We start from the raw sequence: 26892 nt of genomic DNA on the forward strand, positions 1-26892 counted from the left end.
GTTCGGAGTTATGATTATGTTCTTGCTACTTCTTTAATGTTTTAAAATCAAATGAGAGGAGTATAGTACAGAGTATAACTGTGTTACGCTAACTACTTCTGAAGAAAAATGTCTCTTTGGTTCTCTGAGCTTGGACTCTTGGCGTGTCTCACTTGCATTTCTGTACCATGACTGATACTATCAAAGTCTCTGGGTTAGAATATCAGCCATTGGACTAGCACTGATGGCCTACACCAGTTTAACAGAACCAACTTTCTTTAAAATGGGGCGAACATCTAAATACGTGTATAAAAAATTTAGGAAGCTGCCAAGTGATTTAAACTGTCCAACTCTGTACAAATATTTACACATTCCTCACTGACAACAGAGTCACCGGCCTGACACCATGTTCCTTGATACACTGGTGCAACCACACCATCATTGGAGGATTCCTGTGGTCAGTGATAGAGCAGCAGTCATTATTTTAGTCTCTTCCCTTTCATTTCTTTTTCTTACATTAGTATGTGTAAACCTGAATGCTTCATTCATCCACTTTTCCTAATTTCTTACTGTCCTGACTTACAAGTTGAATTAGGTTTCATAAACTAGTTGATTAAAAAAATACATTTAATATTTTGTAATAATATGACTTCCTGTACTTACAGTAGCTTAGCTTCAAAAGCCTTGTATACTTTGAGATCTCCATCTAATATGCAGATGGATTCACTGTCATTGCCGCAAGTGCATTATGTGTCACAACATTCAAGTGCATCATGGGTATTGACTGTGCATCTAATGCAGGAGCAAAACAGGTAAGCTGCCTATGTTTTGGGACTGAGTAGAACACCGGTATCAAGGTGACCTGGGTTTTGTGTGACCCTGCATATACTTTAGCAAAAATGTAAGGATTCATCCTCTCTGTTAATATTTATGCTCCTTCTCACTTGAAGAGAATATGAGGTGAAATCCTTTAATATTGATACCAGATTAGTCACAATCAGAATACAGTGTGAATACAAAAAAAAGTGTGTGTGTGTGTGTGTGTTTGGATTTCAACCCAAACTTATCTGGCAGTTAAAGTAACTTTTTAAAAGTTAAAAGTAATGGCCACCTAACCTATGCAGTTAAAAGCCCACTGCTGTATTATATATTACAGCATTGCAGAGTTGGGCTTTTCATTTGCAATCTTGCTTGGCTCAATTTCTGTGCAGTTGGTATGAATTTTACATGTGATTTGCACAAAAGTTGAAATTTCTGAACCTCATTGGCAATCTATATGTTTGACAATGCACATTAACCAGATGCACAGCTTTTTGATTGTTTACAATGGTACTAGTTCACACCATTGCCTTGCGATGCCCTGTTGTGCTATTAGTGAGGGGGGAGGGGGCAGATAGGAGAGCAAATCTTTCAATGCTGAAAGGGAATATTCCTCATGTTTTACCCCTTCTTACTCTTTCCACTACCAAAAAAAATCAAAATCAAAATCTGGTTATTAGGAACTGTGGCTTGGTAATTCCGAGTTCCTGAAGGGCCTTGGAACTCCAAGACATTTAACTGAAGTTTCTATGATCGATGACAAAACTAAAGTGCTACGTTTTACCACCTGGGGGCATCATTGTACCTTTTGTTTCCTAAACTAACCAAGCTGAGAATTGAGCTTGTAATATGAAACAAATATTTAATGGCATTAAAACTGTCTGCAAGATATTTTTCTGGGGTAATTCCAACATTATTATTATCAACTTTTACGTTTAAAGTGCCAACATATTACACAATGCTATACAATGAATACAGGCCACAGGTGAGAAGCCTACATACATACCACATACAATGACTTGGAAGGAGAAGAGGAATCTTCCAATTGACTTTACCATCAAAATAGTGGTGTAGTATACTGAACAATTTAACCTCCTGGGCGGTTCATTTTCTGTCTGGCTTTATATGTCAAAAAGTGGTACAGTGTTTTTCATGAAAATTTATTTTACAGTATAATATAAAAAGTTTGAAACGCAAAATCATGTCAAAATAATAAACTAAATGAATTATATATATATATATATATATATATATATATATATATATATATATATCTACTCATACTATTATATTATATTGTAAAATAAATGTTCATGAAAGACACTGTACTTCTTTTTACACATTTAAATCCATTGCATTCAATAGTTATTTTGTATTGGATGCAATACAAATGGATTTGAATTTCCCGCCCCGAACAGAACGTTCTCACGCACCGACGTCACTGGGAACTGCCCAGTGCCTCATCAAGTGCAGAGGAAGCCGACTGGAGAAAGACTATTACTTTCTATAGGTTTACCTACTGCGAGTGTGACTCGGGTTTACCACTTTTAGCATTTTTTTTTTCTACCCCGAGTCACACTCGGGGTTACCGCTCAGGGGGTTTATTAATGATGTTTAGGTGAGGTGGGAGGATCGGTAGGCAAGTGTGAAGAGAGGTGGGTTTTAGGGCTTGTTTAAAGTGGAACTTGAGTTCCACCTTTAAGTTTCCATTTATGTAGAAATTGACAGGTGATGGCCCTTCCACAGTGTGTCTTACCTGCCTGATTGCTCCAGGTTTCTGGCATCAAAGCTGAGCTATGCGCGTGCAGCATCAGATTTAGTTGACAGGAAAATCCAGCAATCCCGGCTTCCCTTGCGTGTGCCAGGATGAATGAACTCCCATGTACCTGCACGGGAGTTGCGTCATCTCAGCAAGGCCAATGAAAATGGCTGAGGATTGTCAGCAGCAGGAAGAAGAGAAGAAAGACGTCTGCTCCCTGCGCCGGGACACAAATAGGCAAGTCGTGCGGATTTAGTTCTACTTTAAATGTGTTGATGGTAAGAACAAGCCTAGCGGGACTAGGATTATAATTTTAGAAAAGGTGGCAACTATAGAGAAGTCTTGGAGCTGTACTTTGTAATTAGTTATGAGTAGGAAAGTGACTTGTACAGATGGAGGTTAGGTATGTATCAGATCAGAAATGTACAGTCATGAGTTTCTAAGGTTTGATGTATCAGTTATAATAAATCATGTGGTAGTTTGTAGGTTCATAAAATAATTTAACTATAACTTCAGGTGTAAAACAACATACATATCCCACTATTCCATATTCCACCATATCATTATTTATTAAATAAAACTGAATCCACAGTGAGGACGCCCTGTATGAAAAAAGTACACCCCATGATTCAATGACTTGTAAAACCACTTTTACCAGCAATAAAGAAAGCAATTGTTTTCTGTATGACTTCATTTGCGCACATCATTGTGGAAGAAAATGTAAATCTCATTTTCTTTTGTGTAACAATAACCAAAGTATAAATAAGAAACAATTCTAACAATGCCAATGACCAAAGAAAATAAATTGGCTAAAAACGGGCATGAGAGGAGCCTAGATATCAGGGCCAGGCATTGTTCAAGGCCATCAATGACTGGATTCCTGAAAGATCACTGTTTACTTTTTATTAACTTTCTTTACTACCTACTTCACTTTGTATAAAAACCATCTTATTCTAATAAATCAGAACAATACCCGCCTTAGATTGTTCTCACAGATGTGTCTGTGAAAGCTCCACCTATAGCAAGAAGTCTGTTCTTTCAAGAGGGAAATACATTAATCTTCGACAATTGGCATTGTGTTAACACACCTGAACACTCCCAGCCAGCAACCTGCCACAACTTCTACTCCTATAAAGGTAGTCACCCTTGCTGATGATCAGTTAATCAAGTACTCTTGTATAACACACCTGGCTGCTACTTACCCTCCTATTTCCCATGGAGGTATTAAGTGTGTATTTGGTTTTTCACACACTGCTTCTGCAATTCTGGCTGCATACACACGCGCAATAATTGTTGAAAAGGGTCTTTCAGAATCCTTTCCAAGGACTAAGGATTGCACAATGTGTACATACAGCACTGTTCTGCTCTATGGAGAGGGGGAGGGGGGAAGACGGAGCGGCACCCTGCTGCACGCTTTCCCCCTTTACTTGCATTACGATCGTTGTCCATCATCTGTGGATCCGCCAGGATGGTCGTATGGATGGCGGGCGCTGTACACATGCAAGATCATCGTCCGATATCGGCCCTGAGTCGATTATCGGACGAGAACCATTGTATGTGTGTACGTAGCCTTGGTCTTTATTAAACAAATACTGACATAGTGTAATATGTATAGTTTGATGACATTTTTTAGAGCAGCGGTCGCCAACCGGTTGTGTGCGAGGAAATTTTGGGGGTCTCCCCGAGCGGGGTCAGGAGGAGGACCCTGCTGGGGGGACCAGAGCTGCGGAACACTTCCCCTGTACAGTTCCCAGGCTCCGGGAAAAGAGCAGGCTGTGTCCCTGGACCTCGCAGGTACAATTCTGCGATGGTAGAGTGGGCAGGGTTATGTCACAATGACATCACTATGGGGGAGGTTTCTCCTTGAGTGACACCCAGCTCCCTGCACATGGGCGGTCGGGAGCTGGTGATTTTAGTGGTCTGCGGGACCAAAAAGGTTGGCAACCACTGCTTTAGAGGATTTATTTACCTAATTTTAGGACCTGCTAAGAACCAGATGTCCTAATGTGTAAAACCTTAGAATTGAAAAACAGTGTATTTTCTTATTCTCATGACTTTATGTGGGGCAGGAAAATTGAAGTTATTTATTGGGAAAGCACATTAGCTTGAATATGATTCTAAGGTGACAGAGATTTACAGACCTTGTTTCTGTCTTTAAAAGGAAACCCACAGAATCATGAACAATGCCAGATCCAAAGGCAGGTGTTCCACATATGTAATTATAGGTATATTAGTTATATAGGTATATTATCATAATAATGTATATCTGAGTGTTCAGTGATTGGTTTTAGATATTTGAATCCTTGTCCTTACCCAAATTTTAAAACTTAAAATGGTTCTGTCTCTCCTCATACCTTTGTATGGCAGCTCTTGATGTGTTCTTAGCTTAGCCCACTATGCTGCTTCATTATGGCTCCACCCCAGGTATACTGCAGTGTCAGTTCTCGCCCCAATGTGTGTCTGACGTTTTGGCCAAGGTGGTAATTCATTATAAACCCCCCTCCCCCCCTTGCAATTTTTGATGCTGTGTCAGAAATGCTCTCCTTGTTACTCTATACTAGGTTCTTCTCATTGAGGTGCTTTAATTTCAGTTCAGTAGTGGTGGCTCACATCATTTCTACTACTAGTGTTGCTTCATTGTCATTCCTGTCCCCAGTGGTCCCCCACTATCATTTCTGCCCCAAGTGGTGCTTCCACTATAGGTCTTCACCAAATGGTTCTTTAGCATTAGTTCTATCACCCGTTGTCTCGCACTATCATATTTACCCCTAGTGGTACTCCAGCATCAGGTCTGTTATCAAAGCTGCTCCAAAGTCAGTTCTGTCTTCAAGTATAGTAGTATTTCAGTGTCATTTCTGCCCCCAAAGTGTTGGTTCTTCCCTCAGTTTTGGTTCATTGACTGTTGTGCCCCTAATGGTACTCCAGTGTCAGTTCTGCTCCCAGTAGTGGTCTGCTGTCACTTCTGACCCCCGGTTGTTCTCCATTTTCTGATCTGTTCAGCAGTGTTGGTTCAGAGTTATTTTGCCTCCCAGAAATGCATCATAGTCAGTTCTTCCTCTAATGATGCTCCAGTGTCAGGGCTGGCTTCGGTAGTTCCCCAGTGTCAGTGTCAGGGCTGGCTCTAGTAGTTCCCCAGTGTCAGTGCTGCCCCCCAGTGGTAGTCTTGTGATGGCGCTTGTTACCTGGGGTGGAGTCTGATCCTCCCTTGGGCTGGCAGTGCTACATAGAGTGGAGATCGCAATGATGAGGGCAGAGATGATTCCCTGAGCCTGGCTGGAGTCTCGGGATCTCCCTGCTTCCTTCCTTCGTGTGAGCAGATCAGGTCGGTACCTGCATGTGTGGGGCACAAAAAGTTGTGTGTGTGGGGCAAAATAATCTGTTTCTGTGCTCCCCAGACTCAGGAGAGCTCTGCTGTTCTAGCATTATTGCTTTTCACGGGACACACAGCCAGGGGTCTGGGGGAAATCTTACCCTGCCCCAGAAATGGGGTGCAAGGATGGAGGTAGCACTGCATGCCTGCTGATACCAGGCAAAGATCTGTACCAGACCCGGAACCTGGGCTGTCCTCCTGGGACTGTGCGAACATTGGATGCCTTAGTGGGAACTCTATTGGGTCATTTAGGAACAAATCCTGTGCTGTGATTTCTACGGGGTCACATTGTATCTGGATGGAGTTTGAATTGTGGGGTCACTCTGCAATGTTTTCGCTGCTATTTACCCTATGGGGACACACTTGAGTAGAATATCACTGTGGGGGTCACTGGAATCAATCCTGATCGATTGTCAGCCTAAATCTGACATGTACGGTGATCCCCTGACATAATTCATCAATTAGCTGTAGTGGGTTGATGAACAACCTATCAGAAGTGGCCCTGTGCATTTCTATGGAGTAGAGTACACCAGGTGCTGCTCACTCATTCTCCCCTTCTCCTCTCCATTGAACTGAATGGGGTTGTGTGTACAGCGGTCGTTCATATGACGTCTTCTGTTGTGGATGATGTCAAGGAACAACATAACTATACCAGAGAAAATTTCTAGCAGATATATGTGACAGAACATCCTCCCTGTATGTGCAGATTTAGGATGACGGTCAGGCAATAACAGCCCAATGTACAATCTCCACATTTTACAGATGGTGCTGGGTAAATGGACTTCTGTACGCTAGGAGTTACAACATCCTAGCCTGGCCAATCAGATGGCTGAAGTCTTCTGACCCTGGAAGGTAATGGGGACTGGTAAATTCTCAATTTATTGATTCTTGATACCTGACTCTTGCACTGGTCTGCTCCCTGCCCCTGAACCTGAACTAATAGTGCCAGCACTGACCCCAAATTTAGATCCCTACTTGATGAAATCAGCATTGTATTCTGTCTTTTTCCAAACAAATATGATTTGGTTCTTATTGATACCAGTTTTTTTCAGATTTATTCATTTAAAGAACTATCATAACTAAAGTGTTCTGATGTATTTAGGGTGAGCTCAGTGGTGTGACCCCCTGTGGACTCCATGGGGCACCTATAATGCTGGGAAGAACCTGTAATGTAATATGTGTTCTCTTCCTGGCTGGAGGATCTTGGAGTGAAGCTGTCATCCCCCTCTACAAACACAAGACACAGGTAGGAACATTATTTAAAGTGTCCGTGGAAGGGGAGGATCACTACCCTGCAGTCACAGGCTCAGAACTAGGTGTTCCCAGAACACAGGCTTACAGGGAAGCTGATGATGTTTTACAATGGGGTGGAATGATGGACATAAGTGATGCCAACACAACCATTACAGTTTGTAGCGTGTGTCCCCATTTTGTCCATGCATTTCTGTTTAATTGATCAGTACCTGTTTTATTTTATGAAGCTGGGAAGGAATGGACACTCTTTGAGGTCTTTGCTGAAGGGACTTAGGAAGTGGAGAGAAACTCTTCAGTGGAGCAATAAACACCTGTCAGAGGGACTGCTCCATATCCCACCCAGCATGAGAAAAGGTAGGGTAGTTCTAGTCAGAAAACAATACAATTGCAACCAGTTTGCTTTTACATGTCATAGTTTATTTTTCAGAAAAGGCTTTTGGCATTTTTATTTGGCAGGACAGACAGGTCTCAAAATTTTGGATCGACAAGAATCAGCAGTTATAAAAAAACGCTTTCAGCTCTATATATTTCAGAACGAAAAAGAGACAATAATGTCAGGGTTCATGTGTCAGACATTTGGTTGGCTGAACTCCAGCCTTCCCTTTTGTCTTACACAGCTGTACAGGATACTTTTCTGAACACTGAGAATTTAGTAATATGCATTAGAAGCTGCAGCAAATCAGGGAGATGCTTCTCTTTCTCTTTGGGGGACGTCCAGCATCATTTAGCTCCTCAGCCCCTGTTCTGCTGTCCCTGACCCTCACCTTTTATTCACTGGATCATAGTTTCTACAATCACGAAGGCTCAGAATCTAAGTCTCACCATGAGGCTCCAGGATGATTATGGGGCAAATCCAGGGAAATGAGTTCAGGGATCAGTCCAGGGGGATGAGTATATATTGATGCTTTTAAATATAAAGGTTATATCCTTAGAAGGTCCCTAGTAGGTTCACATCACTGTTGTCTAGGGTGACAATGCTGTTTCTTCTTAAAGTGAGTGCTGTCACTCTAGGATAGGAAATGTTACCAGCAGGATCAGCAATAGAAAAAAAAAGGAAAAACAAATGCTAACACCACATCTAAAGACTGGTAAGCTAGAATCCATTACATTTTGGGTTTGGGATCAGATCCAGTTAATGAGTTGGCAGGTGGTAATACTTACCTACAAAGCTGTGACTGTTTCATTCATGGGAACACCTAGAAAAGCAAATCCATGGCTTTCTAAAATAAAAGCAGTTCAGGGCAAAACAAAAAACATTGAATGTTTAGAGAGTTCTGTGGCTGGAGGCGATGCGGATGATTTCAGGATAGAGGGAGGGGTGCCAGGGTGAAAGAGTTTGTGGTGCAGGAGAGAAGACATGGCAGAAGTGACAACATTATGCCACAATAAAATGAATCCTAAAGCTGTGTATGGGGGGTGGGGGGGGGGGGGGGTTTGGTCATGCATAGAGCACATTTTGGTAATCACCCTTGTGATGTAGGAGAAATGTATTTTTTTCTCCTGATTACATGATAAGCTGCCCTCCTCCTGCCAGTATAAGTGAATAGAGAGGGTGCCAGCGGTTGTTTTCCAGTGCCTGGGCACAGTGTTACAGAGCAGAATAAATTATGAAAATGTTGCTTTTACCTATCACATGCTTTGATTGCTGAGTAACTCACAGTGGTACTGTGTAAATTGTGGTTTGATTTTATATTAGATAAGGACACCAACAGTCAGTCACATGTGGACTTTTTTAATTTTCCACTTGTAAAATGTAATTTTGGCCAAAGTGGGGAAGGGGTTGGAATCTTTAGATGTTTTTTTGCTTTCTGTATTACCCACTAGTGTGATTTTTCTGCAGACAACGGAACACTCCCTATAATGAGGGGAAATTCAAATGTTCAAAGTTCACAGCAGAAGAGGTGTCCCTATTAAAAGATTTCCCTCTTTTTTTTCATCACTTTCTATCCCAGTGATAATAGTCACCCAGACAAAAGAGAAGGTGACTTTTTCCAAGTACTTTTTCTAGATCCTAATGTCTCCTTTTTAGAAGCAGTTGTGTCCGGGGCTCTGCTTTAGGGCTGGATCTGCTGGTATGTGTGAGGTTGGGGGTGGATGTGTCCTTGGACTGTACAGGTTTTTTTTTCCTTGGCTTGTGGCTGAGACGTCCTGCTAGAAGTTTTGGTTTTTTTTTTGGTTTGCCTGCCAGGAAAAAAGCATGCGCGGTTTACAACAAACTGGAGAAGAAATCCAAAACAAAGGGTCTGTTATTTACCATCAGGGTAGACAGTGGGACCTTCACCTTCTGTACAGATCATGAAATGCCAGTGATCAGTCTCTGAAAAGTATTTATAAAGCGATGCATTTCTGTACCATTCGCATTCGCAACCTGGATCTCTTACACATTTGTTTAGTCGAGTTTGCGTTGACCTGGGTAACATTTACTGACCCTCAATCCTTCTAAACATCTTCAGCCATCACATTCCAATTATGTTATGGCACATTCCTAAAAAATAAACTCAGGTGCTGGATTATTGTCACATTCATTTGGCTTTCTGAAAACCTCCATAACCTAGCTAACTGCATTTATTGCTGGAAAATGGATTAATACACCAATCAACAAACGGGCCTCAGCTGGAGGTAGAAATAAGGCTTGTAATAAGACTTGCCACCTATCAACTGCATATGTGTACCTATCAGTAAGTGGCATGGGATAGCATAAAAAAGTTTTCTAATTTAAATACGTTTTGCTTTTCTATGTGAATATTATCATGTCCTTATATAGCTCCAACATATTACACAGCACATTATTAAGCACATAGCCGTGTCAGTAACTGTTCCTCAGGGGAGCTCACAAACTAATGTCCCTAACATAGTTCATTGTCTCTACCATAGTCATAGTTTCTACTGTATGTTTTATTTTTCTGATTGTCATTTCCTGACTTTCTCCAATATAGTCACAATCCAATACCCCTACCATAGTCCTAGCCCAATGTCCCTACCATAGCCCAAGCCCAATGTCTTCACCATAGTCACAGTCCATGGTCCCTACCATAGTCACAGGAAAGCAGATAATCCTACTAATTTTTATTTTTTAAATATATTTTTTTAAATGTTGAAGAAAACCCTCACAAATGTGGAGAAAGTACAAACTCTTGGTATATGGTGTCCTGGCCAATATTCGACCCTGGGGCACCTGCTGCCCTTTTGAGTATATGTTATGTCACCTTTACATACAAACTGCCACATCAAAACCTTTCTTTCCAGTTCCAGTCACAGGGTGTCATTTGGGCAATGATGGGCCATCTCTCAGATGGAGCCAGCAACAGCATTACATTTATGTAGTAGAGTAGAAAGGGGTTAGAACCCTTTTATCAGTCTGTGTCTTCCTGTGACACCTGCACCCTCTCATTTATTTTCTTGGTGTTTGCAGGACAAAAAATTGGGGTTGCATTTCCCCGGTAAGGACAGCAATAACACTTGGCATGGGCCCTACTGCAGGAATAATTGCGGTAGCATGGATTAGTTGTTTAGTGACCTGGCATGGGGGGCTCACAGTGATGCCGTTGGACACTTGAGATAACTCAATAGGATTTTTTAAGACAATCACAAATGATTGTTGTGTGTATGCGGGGATTTTACATACCAGTGGCAGTGCCAGCAGTGTGTAGCCTGGGAGGTGTTGGGTGGAGGGGAGTAACAAAGCCCAGAGGGAACTAGGCCAGGAAATAAGCATGCTGCTATTGTTGTTTCCCAGTTATCTGCCCTGGTTTGCAATTCCAGATAGATTCGCCATTCAGAAAAAGCTTTGAGCTTTCCAGAAAACACTGATGGTTTCTGAGTCCTGTTCAGCAGTCTGTCGGTGTTCCAAAACCTTCCCAGTGATAAATGTGCACGGATTACGTTGTTGCTGATAATATTTGTACATCACAGTTGTCAGGAGGGATGAGGAGACCGTGGGACTGGTTTTTTACAGGAATTTGAGCTGTTCACTTACCAAGATTAAATATTACCTTGCAATAAAAAATTCCCTTAGCATAGTAAATGTGGTGAAAATGCACCTTGTAAGGAATATCCAATCATGTGCAAGGAAATCTGAAAAAAAAAATTTCCTGGCACATAATTAGGTGGCAGAAGTCAACAGCTCCATCTCATTTACTAAGCAAAGTGAAATATCCCTTGCAAGGGGGTAATTCACTTTGCTAGGTAAACAGTTTATTTTCCTTTAGAAAACAAACCCTGTTGTGTTCTATAACTTGAGTGGTGCATATGTTTAAGTGGTAAAAATTGGTGGATATGCTTACCAGCCACAGGCTAAGACACTTAGGTGAGCACAGCACTTACCTTTCTATTTTATTGGAGCATACAGTATGCCTACCCATCTTCTTCTGTCTTTTGAAACCGTCGCTATTTCCCACCACTACATATCTCCCCTCCTAATGTGTGTAAATTCCCCCCTCTACTAGATTTTAAGCTCTTCGGGGCAGGGTCCTCTCCTCCTGTATCACTGTCTGTATTCGTCTGTCATTTGCAACCCCTATTTAATGTACAGCGCTGCGTAATATGTTGGCACTATTTAAATCCTGTTTAATATTATTATTATTAATAATAATAATAATAATATTATTATAGCAATATATCCATGTATGTAGGGTATAATAAAGAGTTCAGCATGATAGGAAACTAACAGATTTTATATATAACCTCACATCACATCTTTTTTATTTTTGTAACAAGATAATGAGGCTATTAAGGGCTTGTTTTAGCTAGATCCAGGATAGTGATAGCTAATTTCAGCAACACTCACGGTTAATGAAAAGTCTATTCCACCTTTAAAACTAACCAAACCTGGTGGATGTGCCTTTCCCTTTGACTTCAATGCATTTGTCGAAATGGTAAAAATTTGACAAATTTCCATATTTTGAATCTGTTTATCTTTTTTCATATTGCCACCTCTTTTATGTTGGTCAGTCCAATGAAACCTGATATTCCAGTGTTTGGTAGATACTGGAAAGTTAGATCATTCTATTGGTGGGATTTCTGCACTGTGAAGGTTGGTGCAAAAGAAACAAAGCATAGAGTCTGTAGGACTACAACAGGTAGATCTTAGTGTCTCCAATAGATGTATAGGAAGTTAGTGCTGTCTCAACCCATCAATCTCTGCCTGATATTAAAAACTGACTTTTTGGTGACTTGACCATTAAAATGGCAAATATGTGTCCGGTTCCTGCTTCCCTGAGGCTGCCACTTCTGAGTATCTGAACAAGAGAGCCGAACACTCACCAGACAGCATCATGTACGTCAACTGTGATGGTATTTTTTTTCATTTGGCAGAATCGTGGGGCATGGTCATATAGTTTAGGAGGGTGTAATCTATTCGACTTGTTAGTGGAGCATGTCGTTCCACCAACACTCACAGTTAATGAACTTCAAAAAAAAAGGAATGGTCAGTGGGGACTGGCAGCAGAAATGGTAAATGTGTGAGCTTTGCAAGCATTGGAACAGGCAAGTCTAAAAGAAGATGCAAACCTTTTCAAAAGTGTCAGTTACCCCAAACTGATATATCAGACAGTGCTGGAATGGTAATTTACCAACAGTCGTTTGTTATGTCTCAAGAGATGACACTCTCAAGGCTCTATTTAAAAACAGACATTCCCTAACAGGTCTATGTGTTTTAATGGCTGTTGAAATCTCTGTGTCTAATCATTGATTTACAATTTCTTTTTTAGGCTTCAGCAAAGTGTTTTCTTTAAATAAAAAAACAAATCCAAAGATTCAGCTTCAAAATCTTCAATTCTTGCTTCATACATAGTTTTGTGACCTTTATTCAGAAGAAGTTTATTCAGCAGCAGGGGAAAATTTTGTGTCTATTTCATGCTGAAATTTTCATTTTTTTAAGACATTGGCAGTAAACTCCATGTTCTTCATCCAAGTAGATCTGTTTTTACTACACTACAAAGTACGGAAAGGCATGGTAAAGCCATTCAGGACAGGATATAAAATAAATTCAGTTTTGATGTTTCTCTTTGCCAAAGGTACTGGATACTTGTACACATTGTCCAGAGCTGACATATTCCACACAGTACACACAGACCATCTTACCAACTTTACCTTAGTTAATTATGTTGTGGAGTTTACCACTATTTGTTTTTAAAGAAACACTATAAAAGTGTTACACTTTCAGGCACTTATTACCACTTTACTACGCTTTACTGCTTTCCCTAATACAGGTAGTCCCGAGTTATTGACATTCCACATACAGACAGGCTTCCTTGCTCTCTCCTGTGCAGGACAGAGACTTGGAGGTGGGCGGTTTGCATGACTTGGAGAAGAAATCTTTTGCTAAACACAGCTGAGGTTGTGGGTAATCTTATGAGTGGAGCTGATCTGTAACATCTTGTAACTCTTTAATGACCAAGACAAACTCTGCAGCTGTTTCTTTTTGCATATCAAAGCACAGCTTACTCCAGAAGTTAGTGAATGTCTAGGCTCCATAAAGTTTTTTTTGCTTTGTCTGTGATTAACACACAGTGAGGATTTTATACAGTAACTGACCCCATGCTGCCCAATAATATGTTGAGACAAACATCTGTCCTAATTGCATTTATTAAAATAATATACCTGTTCTGACTTACATATAAATTTAACTTAAGAACAAACCTCCACTCTCTATCTCCCGGGGACTACCTGTAATGCCTTGAACTCTCTTCACCTGAATGGCGACACTATCTTTGTTAAAACATCGTCTACCATCAACATTGACCCAGTTTCTAAACTAATACTCTTGTAACCCCTGCTCCTACATTACATCATGGTTGGCAGTCCAATGGCAAGAAAGGATTACTAGTGGATGTTGACAAATTAGAAGTAGTCAAAATGGTGACAATAAACCTAAAATTGCTGCTGGACAGAATAATGATAGGTAGGTGCCAAAAATGTGCAGGCATGCTGTGCATACTTGGACACTATGGAGAGAGTCCACCCTCACTAATGAAATATACTTTTGACTTAAAGTGTTTTGGAATAACAACATTTAGTTTATTTTGTACAGATGCTTAAAATGTTTCCAGTAATGGGGGAGGTTTGTGAAAATGCCACTTGAAATAATGTTCCTGCTGCAGAAACAGAAAAGTGCTAAAGATGCCATGAGTTGTCTGTACAATAGGACTCTGGACAAAAACTTACAGGGTGAAGGGTTGGGGGAAAACAGGAAATAACTATTTAATTGTTTTGTTCTTTTTAATTAGCAAATTTGCAATAAAGATGGTTGTAAACCATGGTTCTTTGATGGGATGAAAACCCACTGATTAGCAAGGCACCATTGGGGATTCCTCATATCCGTGTGTATTTGTGTAGCCAGCAGTGAGTTAAGGGAAAAGTGATTTTGATGATACTTTTTATCATCACATTTTTTAGCAAAGCATATATTAGTAATGTCTCTCGACAGGTCCGTGTCTTTTTTTTTCTGTTGGTAGAAGGAAACATGCCTAATACTTATTGCATTGCAAAAAAAAGTGCACACCTGAATTTACCACCACCAAATTACCAAATTGAAAAATATGGGAAAAGTAAATGCATGATATTGTTGTTTCAAATACAAAAATATTCTATTGAAAATTTTTATTGAATTATAAATCACAATAAAAATATCAATAAAAAAGCTGCAGCATGGTTGTCATAAAAAAGAATTCATAACTAATTACGAATTAGTTATGAACTCGTAATTAGTTATGAATGTGAATAATAACATAACTACATTAATGACGCCAGCAAAAAAGTCCAATTAAGTATTTTTTATCCACCCATCCACTGGTAATTGCATATTTGTGTTCATAAATGTGGGATCACTGTGTTCTTACAGTTCTACCAGTAAAGAAATTCCTGTGATTAGAACCTAAATATTATCAAACTAGATGTAAAGCAATCTACAAAAGAATTTGCCTTTAATTTGTGACCATTGGGAAGAGAGGTAATCTCTGTACTTACTATTTACATTGTGGGCAATGTCGCAAATTATATACACAGGTCAGCTCTTAAGTCACCTACATAATGGCTTCTTGTAAGCTTCTTCCTTAAAGAGCTTACCTTTCTGTAAGTTATCAGGTACCTCTTTGTATTAAATGTTTGTGTAAGGCAGATGCTTGATGTTCAAAAAATAAATTCAGTGGAATAATTTCTTCGATTCTAATTCTTCAGTATGCAAAATTGTATTTCCGTGGGCCTTCATTTATTCAATGAATATGTACCATTGTGATTTTTTTCATATTATTTAATGATTTGTAATTCCTGGAAGAATTCAAATACCATCTTTGAATTTGCGCCTGGTAGGTTTATACAAATCATAGGGTGCACATCAGGTGCCCATAGCCATCCCTTGTAAGTGGAAATATAACTTCTCCTTGAAAATTAATACATTTCTGGTACTTTTATAATGAAGTAAATCTGAAATAAATGCATTTAAAGTGGAAGTTTGGTATCATGTGGTATCAGACAGGTCGCTATTTCAGAAAAGGGGAGGCGATGTTGCTTCTGCAATAAGTATTGTTACCTGGTTAATCACTGCCCAGCTGTCAACATGTGCCAAGGATACTCAGCAATCCAGGCTTCCCATGTGGCCTAGAGGGTTCCTAGGTGTGTAACAAGATAGAATTTTTATTAATGACAGCATTCTATAGGCTGACTCAAAGAGGGATATTTATAAATCATTCCCCTATCAATGCAGCTGAAATTCACTGCAACTTGTTTGAATCTTTCTACATTTTTTGTTTTAATGCCCAATAAAACAATAACTTATTCTGGACAGGAATCACAATAGTAAATGCTACTGTATGTATTCCTACAAATAAATAGACAAATTTAGGTCAAATTATCATTTATAACTATACATAAACGCATACACATATTTTATAAAGACTTGGTTGAAAGTGTCCCAATGATGCTGAGTTACAGGGCCAAACCACCCTTTTTTTGAAGTACCTTAAAAGCATATTTTGTATTTATCATTATCAATGATTACTACGTTCCCTCCCTTATCTTTGGGTTAATTTGAAATTTCATAATTCCTCTTAAGATTTTGCAGTGCCCTCAATATAGTTGATATATTATTATCATATATTTGTTTGATAGATTGCTGCTCTATTCGAATCCTGTCACTTATTGATTTTGAACTGACATTGGCTTCCACTTTTTTGATATCCTACGGATACTGTTGTTTGTAAGTGTATTTATATCCTAAATAGGTAACTTCTTTGTTGTTTTGAATAACCGTAATGGTTTAATATGCATATTGTTCATTTAAAATATACATACTTGTTGCCAAACCTGAAGAAGCAGTGATGCTTTAAATCTGTGAAACACGTAGACTAATTGCTAAAAGAACAAGAATTTGTTTTACCAATCTAATATTTGTAATCAAAGCCAGTTTGATAATAAGCAAATGAACATGTTTTCCCTTGTGTATTTGAAATATAAGTCATTTAAATGAATTAAATTGTTACTTAGTTCTTGTAATATGACAATTTTAAATGATTTTGAAATGGAAAATTGACTTTGTTACCTTGTGTTTATATATATATTAGTTTTAAAGCCCTATTGGAACAATAATCACAGCAATCTTCTCATACTGTTTTCTTCCTGATTTGTATTCATGATTATGTGGAAATGATAAAAACCTCCTTAGGTAGTGTGCTGATGGATCCTACTTTATTGCAACCTGAGATATCAAGGATGTGGTGTTCTCTTTGCTATCGACGTGTTTTCATCATGCCAAAATCAAGGAAGTTCATTAAAGCCCTTAGTAAAAATATATTTTGGATGCTTAAAAGTCTAGTGCAATGTTTACAATGATCACCAAACTATTTGAAATCAGTCACTGCACTACAAGGATAATCTAATCTACAAATGTATTTTCTTTCCAAAAATAACATTACAGCTAGTCTACAGTTTGCCATGTATCATACAGGCAAAAACCGGACCTTATGGAATATAGTGCTGTGGACTGATAATCCTTGGAGTCATTTGTTCATAGTGACAGTAGACATATTGGGAACACCATAACAAACTGAGGCTTGATAATGGAAATGTTATATTTTTGCGTTGCTTTACTGCTTAAGAGTCTGAACAGCTTGCAGCCACTAAGAAGGAAGGGGGACATCTGTCCAAAAAGCTAAAGCAAAATTCTACAAGATCAGCATCAGAAATTCTCAGCACGATAGTGGTCTGAAACAGGCTAACTATTCGACAAGGGAGTGGCTCAAATGGAAGCAATGGAGGGTTAGGGATTGGTCCAGTCAAAGTGATCTTGATGCGATTTCTATTAATATGTTTGATCATTTAAAACATCTTTGAGTGATTTTACCGATGCTAAGGTAATTACATCCATTTTCTGCAGGCTTTTCTAGTTATCAGAGTGATTTGTAATTTTGAAGCAGGTAACAAGATGTGAGGTTGCCATAAGGTCAGGTCTGACCTTTGTTATACATTTGTGATCACAACCAGGAACTGCACAGACACCAGAATTTTTAAGACACATCTCTGAGATAGCATCTCAGTACAGGAATTAGATGTTGACCAGGGATGATGCCTGTGCCAAGATAACACCATCTTTATGGTGAGAAAAGCAGATTCAGGCATTGTTAGGGGGGAGTATTGCGATCTCTGCGAAAGGTAATACTTCTTAGGCTGTATGTGGGCATATGAAATCACTGTCACTGGAAACAATCTCCTATGATGATGAAAAACAAGTGCTGTACACTCAGCATAGTTTGTTGTTAAATAGTATTCCATGTGTCTGTAGCCACTCCTAGTATCCTGGTTGCTTTTTACTATGTATCTAAATTATAAGTGGCTTATCAGGTCAATCTGATCAGTAACAATCTAGCCCCCTCCTATTGTTTTCCAGCAACAGCTTTGTGTATATTTTATGTTTAGGAAGTGACTCTCTAGGGTGTGTACAAAAAGTTGCCAAAGTCACCAAAGGAAGCAGCTAAGAGTTTTCTACACACCAAAAGAATAGCCTTACGGAAACAAGCTCTTTATGGTCAAAAGGTGAAGTCTATAATTAGCAGCTCAAGCAGAAAAAAACTCAAAAGAAACAGCTGTGTGTTTAGGGTGAGCAGTTTCCTCTATGCATTTTAGAAAGAAACAAAAACCTCTTGCATATATGGTTCTTGACAAGAATGAAATCTTAGGCCCTGGATCTGCAAGACAGACCAAATAGCTGCTGCTACCACCACTATGCTAAGGTTCATGTTTTCCATTACTATGGTCTGGGACAAATTTTGCAGTTTTAAAATCTCAATTTCAGCAATTTTGAAACAGAAGCTGCTGTAAGGAAAGGGAAAGCATACAAAATTAATATTGAGAGATTATGGTACATTAGGAAACTGTGCCTTAGTATTTATTGCTAATTGTTTGGGCAGTCAACTAATTTGTTGCCTTCTGTTCTATTTTGGGATTAACACCTCAACAATTGCAAAGCCCCTGATTATAGTATTATATTCAAATCTTGGAGAAATTGGGGCATATGTGTAAACATGGCCCTAGTGAAAAGTATATGTTTTTTCATTTTAACTAAAAGTAAAATCTGATGCAATTTCACCAAAAGATTTATCTATCTATATATCTATTATAGTAATAGATATATAATATTGTTTCATTACATTTTATATATAGATTTACTACCCTGTTTCCCCGATGATAAGGCACTGTCTTATATTTTTTGAAATGCCAAAATATGCCCCAGGTCTTATTTTCAGGGGGATGTCTTATTTTTCCATGAAGAAGACTACAGTACACATTTATTGTTGAAAAAAAAGGAAATTTATTACCTGTATATGGTACGGTAATAACGGTAGTTGTCATCACAAACCAGCATAGCCAGACAAACTGTGCATCCAATTTCTTGTTACTACGGTATCATTGTTTCCATGTACAACCATCTACGGTATGGTACGGTACATTTACACATATATTTAATGACAATCAAGTCATCATCTTCTGGAACATCATCATAACAATCCTCACTCTGAATTTCCAGGTCAATTACCTCTAACTCCATTTCTTTTGGAATCAGTGGACCAAATCTCTCATGTTTAGCAATAGCACTGTCCTTAAATGAGTACTTCTTATCAAGGTAGCCTGCTCGTAGTGCATGTTCAATGCAACTATCAGTGATTTTCTCCCATGAATTCTTCACCCAAGTCACAACCTCTTGCAGTTTAGGCTTCACAAAGTTTCCGCGCTGATTTCTATCCATTCTATTTTCAATGTAGTCATTTGTTTCCATGCGCAGATTGTCTTGAATGGCTTGTTTATTGCAATATCAAGAGTCTGGAGATAGGCCGTCATTCCTGCGGGAATCATTACTTGATCTATTTTTCTTTCATGAAGAAATTACTTCATATCTTTAGCACGGTGAGTGCTGGCTGCATCCCAGACTAGCAGACCTCTTTGGCTCCCTCGCATAACAAGTGGCAGCATTAAATCTACCCACTTTCTTATAACTGCTTGTGTGGCCCAGGCTTTTTCATTTTCAAGAACAAAAAATTCCCGAAACACATTCAATCTTTTCCTTCTTACCCTTAAAAATTATTAGAGGTGTGATTTGATTTTGATTTGATTTTGATGATGCCATCCAGACGAATTGCCAAAATACAGGTAACACGTGCACTTTCGTAAGCAGTGGAGGGAACGTACACTGAGGAGGCACCCCGGTGTTCAATTGTTGTTTGAGATAATTGGCCCATAAACACTGCAGTTTCATCCATAGCAATCATGTTGGAAAGATTGTATTTAGAGAAATCAATATCATTAATAAAGGACTTGAATGCAAGTGCTCGCTTAATAACTTGAGCATCTTCCAGCCTAATCAATGTTGTGGATCTTCTTAAAGACAGTTCATATCGCTGAAGGAAATTATCAAACCAGTGTTGTGATGCTTTGACGTTTTCGGCTATGTCAAACTGTGGTGCTATTGCAAGGGCAAATTCTTGAATCTGAGCCCTAGTCACAACCAAAGCCTTTGCTCTCCTGTCAACAAACCATTCACAGATCAGATCTTCCAGCTCGGGAAATGTTGCTTGCCGACCTGATCCACTCTTGCGTTTTTTAGCATTTCCATTTTCCACTTGTTAATGAGTTTACCATACTCTGCTCGCCACTTGTGGACCATTCGGATATTCAACATCTTTTCTTTGCAGGAAGAGTTTGGCCCCAAGATTCTTCCTCGATTCTCATCTTGTACTCCATCGTGTAGCTTTTCCTTTTTTGAGCTCATGCCTAAGGGTAAAAAAAGAAATGGCATTGGGGTATACGGGTGGGGGGAGGGCAGTCACTTAAAATGACACAGAAGGGATCAGAGGGGGGAATCAAAATGGCACAAGAGAATCAGGGGGGGTTACTATTTTAGTAACCCCTTCTGATCCTCATGTGCCATTCATTGTCCCCTTCTGATCACTCTGTGCCATTCATTGTTCCCTTCTGATCACTCCATGTGCCATTCATTGTCCACTTCTGTTTACTCTGTGCCATTATCCCCTTCTGTTCACTGACTCACTTTTTTTAGGGCAGGGATCAGCAGCTTGCTCGTCCTCCCTGGCGCGGAGGCGCGGGCCTTTGTAGTCACTTTCTGCTCCGCTCTGCACTGCAGCCAGCACCGACGGAGTCACACAGAGGCACACAGTTACCCATCGTACCACCCGAATGGGAGATTTATTGTACATACAAAATGGCTTAGTGGGCTGGTGTTCTGTCTGATGTTGTTTCCACCAGCACTGGTTTCTATTATACCTACCTGTTTATCATCCTGTGGTATTATGTTGGAAAAATCTTGGAGGGTTTTTCTTTGTTACTTGAACATTTATTAAATCATTAGATGTTAATGAGTGCAATTTGGTACCATAACTCTGATAATCTCCAAACTACTCTAGGAGGGGGTTTTTTTCTGTCTCCAGCATCAGCCCTATTAGGCGACCAATAGAGATGAGCAAATTTCTCGAAAATTCGATTCGGCCGGTTCGCCGAATTTCCTGAAAAGATTTGCTTCGATCTGAATTTATTCACGGTGAATCGCGTTAAAAAATGGCTATTTCCGGGCTGCAGAGAGCCTTGATAGTGGTGCCTTGCAGTACCACGCATAGGGAGTTTGCTGTGGTAGTGAAATAATACTGTGAGTCAGTATGACATGCAGATGACAGGTGTTGCTATTAGAATCACTGAACACTTCACTTATTTGGGGAGTCACGGGGCCAAAACTGACCAAATAACTCAAGTATGAACTCAAGCATCAAGAAGAAGCGCACTCCTTTTACACCCTCGTCAGCTGATTCCACATTGATGTCTACAGAACCTGTTCTATTAACAGCTTATACAAGTTGAGCCCCCCCGACAGAGTGGAGACGGTGACTGAGGTGGCGGCAGCAGCAGCATCGGGCAGAGGCCACAGAGTGGCACAATGACAGAGTGTGGAGGTGGCGGCAGCATCAGGAGGCTACAGAGTGGCACAATGAGAGAGTCCGGAGGTGGAGGCAGCAGCAACATCAGGAGGAGGCCACAGAGTGGCACAATGACATAGTGTGGAGGTGGCGGCAGCATCAGGAGGCCACAGAGTGGCACAATGACATAGTGTGGAGGTGGCGGCAGCATCAGGGGACCACAGAGTGGGGCTGTGGGTGGCAATACCAGTACCCGCTGACAAAGGTGGGTGAAAGAAAGAGCACTTGGCATCTGATGTACGTAGCCAGAAGAAACCGGTCTCTTTTGTCAGGTTTGGGTCAGGCGGCATAGATCATCTAATCAGATGCATCAGGCATTGGTGGGTGGAAATCCTGGCAGATCTGCGCCTGGTTCATCTTGACAAAGGTCAGTCTCTCCACATTTTGGGCGGACAGGCAAGTTCTTCCTGGGGTAACTATGCCCCCGCTGCACTAACCACCTGCTCTGATGCCACACTACTGGCCGGGCAGGAGAGCTTTTCCAGGGCAAACTCGGCCAGTTGCGGCCACAAATCCAGTTTGGCTGCCCAGTAGTCCAGTGGATCTTCAATGACGGCTGGCAGGGTGCACTCCAAGTATGCCACCACCTGCTGGTTCAGGTTCTGCTCTATGTCTAGCTGCTGGTCAGTAGTTTCTTCACTATGCGGGTGAAGAAAGCTGCTCATCAGCGACAGGCTGCTGCTGATGGAGCTGATACTGCTCCTGCCACCACACCCCTCCCCAGCAGCCATGGCAGTGGAACGTGAATGCAGAGGGCCCCCCCGGTCAGACCTACGAGAGGATGGGCGATGGCACAGATAGGCAGCGGCCAACTGACTACCTAGGATATCTTTGTAGTAGTTCAGTTTGTCCTCCCTCTCTGCGGGTGTAAAAAAGGCCCCCATTTTGGACCAGTAGCGAGGGTCCAACAAGGTAGAGAGCGAGAAGCCATCCCTCCGCCGAATGGTGACTATTCGGCTGTCACTGCGCAAGCAAGTGAACATGCAGCGGGCCATTTCTGAAATGACTCAGAGGGACTCCCTCCTTTCATCTCCACTGCATACTGCCGCGGTGTGTGTGGGTCCTCTGCCTCATCTTCCTCATCTCCCTCTTGTTCCTCTGGCTGCTCCTGCTCCTCCTCCCCTGTCACCCGAGTAGAAAAACCACCCATTTCGCTATACATTGCCTTTGCTCCAATGTCCTCCTCCTCCTCCAGTTCAGCCTCCACAGGGCTCATGTGGCCGTGAGATCTAGGCGCCATGTCTCCAGTCCCCTGACCAGCCAGATTTACCAGCATCTGTTCCAGGAAGCAGTGGAATGACGTTATTCATCCCGTAGTCCTGGTGACTGACAAATAACGTGGCCTCCTCAAAGGGCCTGAACAAACGGCAGGTGTCACACATGAGCTGCCACTGGCTGACATCGAAGTTACACATGGGAGTACTCCTATCTGCTTGGATCATCAAGAATTTGTTGATGGCCTTTCTCTGTTCGTATAGTCGGTCCAACATATGGAGGGTGGAATTCCAACAGGTGGAAAACGTCGCCTATGTTGGAGGATGCCGTTTTGCCGCTGCAGCTAAAGGAGGGTGTGCTTTGCGGTGTACGAGTGACTGAAGTGCATGCAAAGTTTCCTGGCCATTTTTTTGATGTCCTGCAGATGGGTGGAAGACTTCAGGAACCACTTGACAACCAGATTGAAGATGTGTGCCATGCAAGGCACATGGCTCAGCCTTCCTTGACGCAGCGCTGACACAATGTTCCTCCTGTTGTCGGTTTTAATGAATCACGTGGAGCAGTTCCTCCCCTCTGTGACTCCATTCGCCCAGGCAAACCAGGTGCAGAACAGTGTGACAACGCCGTGCCCTGCACATGTGGTATGCTGAAGGGGCACTGTGAATTGTCCCTGCAGTGGAGGCCAAGGACACGGTGGAGGATGAGGAGGCAGAGGCGACCGTTGTCCCAGGAACAGCGGCGTGAGAACATGGAGGTGGAAGAGGTGTCACCTGGCCAAGTTGCTGGTGTGGCTGTGCAGGAATCACATTCACCCAGTGGGCCGTAAAGGACGTGTATTGTCCCTGACCATAGTTACAGCTCCACACTTTGGGAGACACCGACAGGCTCAAGGACTGGCCCACCTTCTGTTCTACATATTTGTGCAGGGCTGGTACTGCCTTTTTCGCAAAGAAATGACGGCTTGCGACTCTCCACCTCGGCTCGGCACAAGCCATTAGTTTTCTGAAAGGTGCAGAGTCCACCACTTGGAAAGGGAGGCACTGCAGCACCAGCAACTTGGACAGGAGCACATTCAGCTTGTGCGCCGTTGGATGAGTGCACGCATACTGTTGTCTCTTTGCAGTCGCTTCGGTGATTGATTGCTGACGGAATGACTGATGAGGAGTAGGAGGAGCATGACCATCTGGACCAGCAGAAGATGGAAATGATATACAGCTCCCTTCGGCTAAGTTGATGGAGCCTTGACTGCCTGAAAGCCGGTGCGTGCCACTGGGTGATGCAGCGGTTGCTGCGGCAGGCTGGACCACCACATCAGAGCCACGGTTCTCCTAGGCCATTTTATGGTGAGGCTGCATATGTTGACGCAGAGCTGTGGTGCCAACATCGGCACCCTGGCCACGCTTTACCTTCTGCCCACATACTCTACACATGGCCATGTTAACCTCCTCCGGCGGCTCAACAAAAAACTGCCACACCGCCGAGTAGGTGATTTTCCCCCCAACACTCCGCACTGACTGACTGCTACCGCCACTGCCTGCGTGGACCCCTGTACCACTACTTCCCAGGCAGGTAGGCTGCTGCAAAGCAGGTGGTCTATCCTGGGCACGTTTGGCTCCCGACCTCCCACTGCTGCCACCCTGCTGACTACCAGCCATGCTACCACCTTGCTGGTTCAGCAGCTGCCTCGTGGGCAAGCTGCCACTCTCTTCTCCTGATGATGATGAAGCCTTTTCTTCACCAGGCTCCCAAGTGCGATTGGCTTCATCATCATCGAGTAGTTTATGCACGTCACTGATGTCCTCCTCAACGGTATCTGGGTCAGGAGCCTGACCGCTCAAAACACCACCTATACCTCACAACACCACCAATATGTCACTAAACGCTTTCACCACAAAAAACTGCAACAGTGAAGTGCGTATATATTTTTCTTTTTGTACAGAAATAAGCCAAAAAAACGCTTTCACCACAAATAACTCCAACAGTGAAGTGCGTATATATTTTTCTTTTTCTACAGAAATAGGCCACTAAACGATTTCACCACAAATAACTGCAACAGCGAACTTTGTATATATTTTTCTGGATATATACATTGCTGGAATGACAGAGCTGTATAATGGCTATTTGGATCCCCAAATAATCTTTCCCTGCACTTGTATATTGCTTTTCTAGCACTGTCCCTAGCGCCTTCTGACGTCTCTCTCTCCCTGTAAGATGCTGTGAAATGATTCCTCCCTATCCTTTCCCTGCACAGTTTTTTTCTCACAGTGAGGTTTTTGCTATCTCTCTCTCTAGCGCCTGCACATGTCTCTCTCTGCACTCAGAATGCTGTAAAATGTCTTAATCCAAGATGGCTGAGGCTATTTAGAGGGCTGTGACATCACATGGATGGTGATTGGCTGCATGCATGACATTTCCCAGAGTTCCTTGCCACATGTCCTCACACGTGTAGCTGCCATTTTAGGAAAAATTGTGATTCGTTACCACGAATCACAAGGAGATTCGGATTCGTTGCAAATCGAATTTTTCCTGAAATTCAGATCGAATGCCACTTTGACAGCTTTGATTCGCTCATCTCTAGCGACCGTCAGCATCCTCCTTCCAGCAGGCACCATTTTAAATACTTTTTCTGTTTGTTAATTCTTTCTAGCTGCTATACTGACTGGCAGAAAGTCAGGTAGGAAATTTTATTTGTAGGTTTTTGTATTGGTTCTTTGTAGGTACGTATATAAGATAGATATAGAAATATATATATTGATATATTACTTACTTTTAGTTGCTGGCTCACCTACTCCTGCCTCCCTGGCACGAAAATTGCGGCACAGGTAGGGGATTGATTTGGGAAATGGCGGCTATCTTAAAAAAAAGGGTTTAAAGTAGTTTCTTTCTGTTGTGTGACAAAAGCCTATAAAGAATACCAAAAGCATACCAGGATGTCAGAGCATGTTTCTACAGCAATGTTTTTCAACCTTTTTTGAGCCACAGCACATTTTTTACATTTAAAAAAATCTTGCGGCACACCACAAACCAAAAATGTTACAAAATGCAAAATGATACTCTGTAGTTTAATAGAGTATATATCATGACTAATATATAATATAGTTTCTCAATTTATTTATACTCGCTCAGTGCAGATGTACATATTAAAAACAAATGAACATGTGCAAACTCGTGGCTTAAGTAGTTTTATGTGTTATTAGCCCAATCACTCCACTAGCTTGTGCATGAATGTAACATAGGGCTTTAAAGAAACAAACCTGGAGACTCCCACATTTAATTCAACAAAATTACACCTGCCACATCCCAAAATTACCAAAAATAGAAAAAGAAAGGGTGAGGGATTTAAATGTTGTATATATATATATATATATATATATATATATATATATATATATATATATATACATACACACACACACATATGACTATGTTGCTGAGTAACTAACAGTTGTAACATTCAACAATACCAGTAACATTGAAAATTCTTTAATATAAAAATTAAAAACAAAGGATAACACAACAAAACATGCAAACCACATATGCATGAATTGTCCTCCATGCTTTAGTTCCTCACATTGCAATCTTTTTGTTCAACCCACTGAATTAAAGCTGACAATCTGCAGTTCAACGCATCTGAGTTGTTTCATTTAATATATTTTATATATATATTAATTAGTATATACTTCCCTTTTCTATTATTTGTAACACAGGACTTGCTAAAAAATTGGTAAGCTTTAAAATAATTCAGTGCAACACATTTTATGCAACCCGTCATATTTTAGTAGGTATATTTTTGCACTCTTCATTCTTTTCTGTTAATGGAATGTAAATCTCTATTCCTTTTAGGTATATTCTGGAATGGTGCATTGTTTCTTCAGTTATACCCAAATATTGATCTGAGTAAAAATGCTAGAAAATATGAGGCAGCTTTAAAGCCTTTGTCAAATATTTGTCAAGTGACATGTAGCAGCCACTCTACAAATAAGGAGTGTATAATTAGATCCCCTGAAAGTTAGAACAACCACTAG

General features: G+C 41.0%; 1 protein-coding gene across 2 annotated transcripts in view; it reads left to right on the forward strand.

Moving 5' to 3' along the window:
* The first annotated feature begins 5782 nt into the window (after nt 1-5782).
* The window catches only part of LOC140344562 (beta-1,4-galactosyltransferase galt-1-like), a 33224-nt gene continuing 12114 nt past the window's right edge, over nt 5783-26892 (forward strand). The window contains exons 1-2 of one of the 2 annotated variants that reach the window (XM_072431798.1): nt 5783-5879; nt 7030-7173. In XM_072431798.1, the coding sequence (XP_072287899.1) occupies nt 7078-7173 (96 nt within the window). In that variant the 5' untranslated portion in view covers nt 5783-5879; nt 7030-7077. The remainder of the gene's footprint in view (nt 5880-7029; nt 7174-26892) is intronic. The other variant, XM_072431799.1, reaches the window with a different exon arrangement.

Source organism: Pyxicephalus adspersus, chromosome Z (genome assembly GCF_032062135.1).
Source record: "Pyxicephalus adspersus chromosome Z, UCB_Pads_2.0, whole genome shotgun sequence".
NCBI lineage: Eukaryota > Metazoa > Chordata > Amphibia > Anura > Pyxicephalidae > Pyxicephalus > Pyxicephalus adspersus.